This window comes from Vicia villosa, unplaced genomic scaffold (genome assembly GCF_029867415.1).
Source record: "Vicia villosa cultivar HV-30 ecotype Madison, WI unplaced genomic scaffold, Vvil1.0 ctg.004343F_1_1, whole genome shotgun sequence".
NCBI lineage: Eukaryota > Viridiplantae > Streptophyta > Magnoliopsida > Fabales > Fabaceae > Vicia > Vicia villosa.
The window spans coordinates 101,437-107,309 of record NW_026706416.1 but is presented as its reverse complement, the minus strand read 5'-3'; the positions used below and the strand labels follow the sequence as shown (position 1 = coordinate 107,309).

The window sequence follows — 5,873 nt, the reverse complement described above, 5'->3', positions numbered from 1 at the left end:
TACGCTCCCCTCACCGGTGGATGCCGATTGCGACAAGGTCTCCTGTAATTCATTTACATTAAAAAATCATTTATATATTAAAAAACATTTGATTTAATTAAAGACACAGTATTATACTTACACATTCAGTAAAAACTCTCTGAACTTCGGGATCCACAACATGATCCTTGCCCACACGAGCTTCCCTCCACAACACATGTTCAGGAAGTGAGGTTTCCTCACTTTTAGTCTCCTCTAACTATGCATTGACACAAATGATAAAATCGTCAAATAAAACACATTTAGACAATTAATTAAAACGCATTTCTATTTACTTACAATTTTATCCTCCAAGCGTGCATATCCCAAACGCCCTTTTTTGTATGGATATGCGGGTTTGGATGCTCTCGCACTATTCTTGGCACTCCTTTTCCGAAAATCTTCATCTCTTTGCTTTACAAACTCAGCCCAATCTTCTTCACCAATGAAGATCTCATACTTTTTTGGCCGTCCCGGTGCCTCTTCAAGAAAGTTTCCATCTTTATCCTTAAGATAAGTGTTTGTCAAAAAAGCTTTCCACCCTCTATATCTTTTGCCGGCCAAACCAAGTATGTAGCGTCTACGATCATCTGGTATCTCAAAAGTCCTCTGCAAAAAAACATACTCATAGTGTGTTAGTATAAGTAATTTAAACAATTTATCGTCAAGATAATAACAACAATTAACCATATATGATATATACCTGAAGCTCGTCCCAAATCGCTTTTTTTTTTCGCATCCAAGTCTTCGCTTTTCAGATTCCATTTAGCTACGGAGACCGGAATATGCATACGAACAAGTGTACCAATATAACTTGTCAACTTTGCAGAATTAGGACCAATTGCTTGTTTATCAGAATTCCATTCCAATCGGTATACTAATCCTTGGTCTCTATGTCGAACGATTCCCTTCATGATAGTGATGCCTCGTGCAACTTCTTTTGCTTCAGTATCAGGTGGAGCATTTGTATCCGTGGCATCTCTTTCTTGAGCATCTCTTTCTTGTGAGTTTTCAGGTGGAGCATCTCTATCCGGAGCCATTTAACCTGTATCAAACAAACTAAAGCACATTAGTACACTATTAATAAGCTAACAATCTATACAAGTAAAATGGAAGTCAAACCATGCATGTACAAGTAAATCGGAAACGAAATCGGTACAAATCAAAATAAGCGTCAAAAAATAAAGTTGTCGGAATTGAACGAAATTTACATGGCTATGGTAAAACGTCCCCACGGACTCAAAAATAAAGTCGGTTTTCCGAAATTCAGGCCCTAAGCCCGACTTTTGATTACGGGCAGAAGCAAAACCGATAAAAAACAGTCCCGAAATGTAAAGATAAGTGCATGAGCAGCTGCGGAATCGTCAAAATAGTATAGTTACATGTAAAGAAGTCAACAAACGGATACATGGTTCAAAAGTTATGTACAAAACGAGAATATGCACCAAAATTGAATAGGTACTATACTATTGATTAAAACAATCGGTACAAATTGAATAAAACAAATTAGTCGGAATATGTATACTATTACCTTTATCACTAACGTCTCTTTCTTTTCTTGGTAGGATTGTGTTCTACGCGTCTCTTAACAACGCGGACGGTTGGATTGATCCAAATACCCTCATTATGATCATTTCTAGTACAAGATTCATTCTCATTTTGATCGTTTCTTGTACAAGATTCAATGCCAACACCAATATCACATTGATCTTCAATCTTTTCATCAACTATTTTGTTAGATAAAAGCACTATAGACCATTTCGTACTTGTCGGATCATTGACATAGAACACTTGTTTAGCTTGAGAGGCTAGAATGAAAGGCTCATCTTTGTACCCTACCCTATTAGATCCACTTGCAAAAATCCTGACTTATCCATTCGTATGCCACTATTATTTTCAACCCACTTGCAACCAAATACAGGAATCTGAAACTTCGCGTAATCAAACACCAAAATACGCTCGATAACCCCAAAATATGACAATTTTGCAAATTTCGGATTTAAGTCATTCGCACTTGATATGTGCATTGCTTCAGCTACCAAGGTAACACCACTATTTTGCATAGTACTTTTATCATCCTGTTCTTTGGTATAAAATGTGTATCCATTAATAGCGTATGCGCTATAAGAAAGCACAATTACAGTTGGACCATAGGCTAAACATCTCAACCTTTCTGTTACTGAAGCAGGATCTGAACGATACTTTGAATAAATATGATCCCTAAACCACGGTATGAAACTTCGATTGTGCTCTCGTACTATCCAGTTCTCATTTCTATTTGGATTTAAATCTCGGAGAACAACCTTGTGCATTTCAACATACGGCTCAACCTCAATCTCATTGTGCAGAACATACAAGTGCGCTTGATCCCGTTCGACCATTGATACTGTCACAACTTTATTTCCAATTAGCCTTTTTCCTTCTTTTTTTTCGACAATATGAGATTTGGGGAGTCCAATTGATTGAACATTTGACAGATATTCAGTACAAAACTCAACCGCTTCTTCAACAACGTATCGTTCGGCAATACAACCCTCCGGTCGACTTCTGTTTTTCACGTACCCTTTTAATATTTTCATATAACGTTCAGCAGGGTACATCCATCTCATATAAGCTGGTCCGCACAGTTGTGTCTCTTTCACAAGATGAACGACTAGATGAACCATTATGTCAAAAAACGAGGGAGGAAAATACATTTCAAGATCACATAAAGTAACAACTATCTCTTTTTGCAATGTTGGTAAGATCGCGGGATCGACCACCTTACTGCAAATTGACCTGAAGAAGAAACACAGCTTAGTTATTGCGCTTCTTACTTTTTCTGGCAGAATAGAACGTATACCTATTGGTAAAAAATGTTCTATTATAACATGACAATCATGCGTCTTCAAACTCTTTAACTTGAGGTCTTTCATGGACACAAGTCTTCTAATATCTGAAGAGTAGCCTTCTGGAACTTTAACTTCACTGAGGAACTTACACAATGTTTTCTTCTCCTTTCTAGATAGAGTGTAAACAGCAGGTGGCAGATATGTTCGTCTTCCTTTCGTCACGGGTCCCAATTCAGTTCTCATCCCCATGTTTACCATGTCCTTCCTTATGTTAAGGCCATCCTTAGACTTTCCTTGTATCTTGAGTAACGTACCTATGACGCTGTCAAATACATTTTTTTCAATATGCATAACATCCAGGAAATGTCTTACGTATAACGACTTCCAATATGGAAGTTCAAAAAAAATGGACTTCTTCTTCCACCCACCCTTGACAAGTGAATGTGCAAAAGGCTTGCCAAACTGAGTGCTCACATCTTTCACCTTTTCAAAAATTTGATCACCTGACAAAAAAGGCGGGGCTGTACCATGTTCGGCCTTTCCGTTGAATGCTTTTCTCCACCCACGGTAGTGATGATTAGGATTTAAGAATCTACGATGGTCGAGAAAGACATTCTTCTGACAAAGCTCCAATCGTGTCGTATCGGTTTCGTCTTCACAAACAGGACACGCCTTTTGACCTTTATTGCTGTACCCGGATAGATTTCCGTATGCTGGAAAATCATTAATTGTTCCAAACAACATCGCCCTCAAGTTGAAACTTTCCTTCCTATACCCATCGTAAACCTCCACACCGTTGTCCCACAAAAACTTTAAATCTTCGATTAACGGTGCCAAGTATACGTGTATGTCATTCCCTGGTTGTTTAGGCCCAGAAATTAGCATAGATAACATCATGTACTTACGCTTCATACATAGCCACGGAGGTAGGTTATAGATCATAAGAATCACAGGCCATGTGCTATGCGAGATGCTTTGAATACCATGCGGGTTCATTCCATCAGTAGACAATGACAACCGAAGGTTTCTTGCTTCTTTTCCAAATTCAGGATAATCAGTATCAACTTTCATCCATTGTGGTGAGTCTGCCGGATGTCGCAACTTTCCATCAATAATTCTTTCATCTGCATGCCAAGTCAAGTGTCTTGAATCGGTCTCACTACGATACATGCGTCTAAATCTCAGAATTATAGGAAAATACCATAAGACTTTAGCAGGAGACAACTTTTTCTTATATCGAGGGGCACCACATTTAGGACACTCATTCAATGCTGCATACTCGTTTCGAAACAAAACGCAATCGTTTGGACATGCATGTATCTTATCATAGCTCATGCCAATAGAGGACAACATCTTTTTGGCTTCATACGTTCGATTGGGAAGAACATTATCCTCTGGTAGCATATCTTTCATAAGGGCTAATAAATCTGTGAAACTTTTATCCGACCATCCGTTGTCCGCCTTTAAGTTGTACAACTTTAACACCGCAGACAATCTTGTGAATTTTGAACAACCATCATACAACGGTTTCTCTGCATCGCTTACCAACCTCTCAAACATTTTGGGACAATCCGCAAGATCTTCTTCAAGCGCTTCTGCAATCTCTTCGACTCGATCGCAATCGTATGTGTCTGTGCAATCGTCGTTTGAAGCATACTTCCTATTACACCTCGACTCAGCATTCCCGTTACTTTTCTCACCATGCATTGTCCAACATGTATAACTTCTATCAATTCCAAACCGTAGTAAATGAGATCCCAACTAATTCCCGTCAACCTTACCCCTATAACAGCAACCCAAGCAAGGACACAGCATTCGAAGCGGGTCTTTGGAGTGCGCAACCGCAAACTCAACAAATTCCCATACCCCTTTCTCGTACTCTTTCGACAATCGGTTTGAATTCATCCATGTCTTATCCATGTCTTAATTAAGCTAAACAAGTGCTTCTTCGTTTCTATAAGGAATTCTGTCAAGATAATAAATAGCTATCATCATAACAGAATACCTAATCAGAATACCTAATCAGAATACCCGATTTCTTAAAGAAGACATTACCTTATTTCAAGGTAATATAAGTCCACAAACCAAAAAACTGGTTGAGAGACACTAAATTGATATTAAATAGAACCATAAACAATAAACTATAAGCAGAATATAACAAACTATAAGCAAGGAGAAAGGGATAGTAACCTGAGTTATAGACTTGATGTGGGAGATGGGTAGGTTTGAATCGGCGTTGTACAAGTAGAAACCAGAGACTTCAAAGTAACTGTAAAATTAAACACACACACGATGCAGTTAAATACACCACTACTAACACAATATCAAAAAAACCCCAATATAGAACTCCATTATTTAAAATGATATGAAATCAATTATCAATTAGCTATAGTAACTACAAACACTCGAATTTACAAAAATTATTTAAATATGTTTAGCTATTTATTAATTTAACTTAAAACAAAAATTAAATAAAAAAAGTACTTAATAAGTTCTTGCATGTATCATAAAAAATAAAAGAGACAAACATGAAAATGCATACCATATATTTTACTATACAAATAATTAAAATTAAAATTAAATAAAAATGTGTTTTGGAATATCATTCATTTCCTAAGTCTACACACAAGCTATACACTAGAACTAATCAAGTTGAATTGAAAAGCAACAAAAAAAAGAATAACTATCCATAGATGGAAGATTCTCAGAGATACCCAACCATGTCTTTCATTTTTTACACAAACAATTTCATTGATTAAACCGTAAAAATACCAATAATGTTTCTTCATAAATTCATATATAGTAACAAGAATTTGTAAATTGAGCAAGTTGTGAAAGATGAGAGAAAAAAACCTTGGTAATGGTAGCAATAGAACAAGACAAGAAGAAAATGGTAGCAATAAAATAAGACAAAATCACCTATCTCAATAAGCACTTACTTAATCTCTACATGTGAAACAATTAGAGCACTAACGACAAGCAAATCCAATGATCAAAACTATTGAAAATCTATTGATACATTTT

General features: G+C 36.7%; 1 protein-coding gene across 1 annotated transcript; it reads right to left on the bottom strand.

Annotated features, from left to right (window-relative positions):
• Positions 1-330: 330 nt before the first annotated feature.
• LOC131641983 (uncharacterized) lies at positions 331-5,120 on the bottom strand. The gene is made up of 3 exons (XM_058912277.1): positions 5,040-5,120; positions 722-1,063; positions 331-627 (listed from the first exon to the last, which is right to left on the bottom strand). Exons 2-3 carry the CDS (start codon positions 1,056-1,058, stop codon positions 617-619), a joined length of 348 nt encoding a protein of 115 aa, XP_058768260.1. The 5' UTR covers positions 1,059-1,063; positions 5,040-5,120; the 3' UTR covers positions 331-616.
• Positions 5,121-5,873: the final 753 nt, after the last annotated feature.

What these genes read in the sequence shown, in the direction of transcription:
- LOC131641983 (XM_058912277.1), bottom strand. Translation starts at nt 1,058, where the DNA reads ATGGCTCCGGATAGAGATGCTCCACCTGAAAACTCACAAGAAAGAGAT.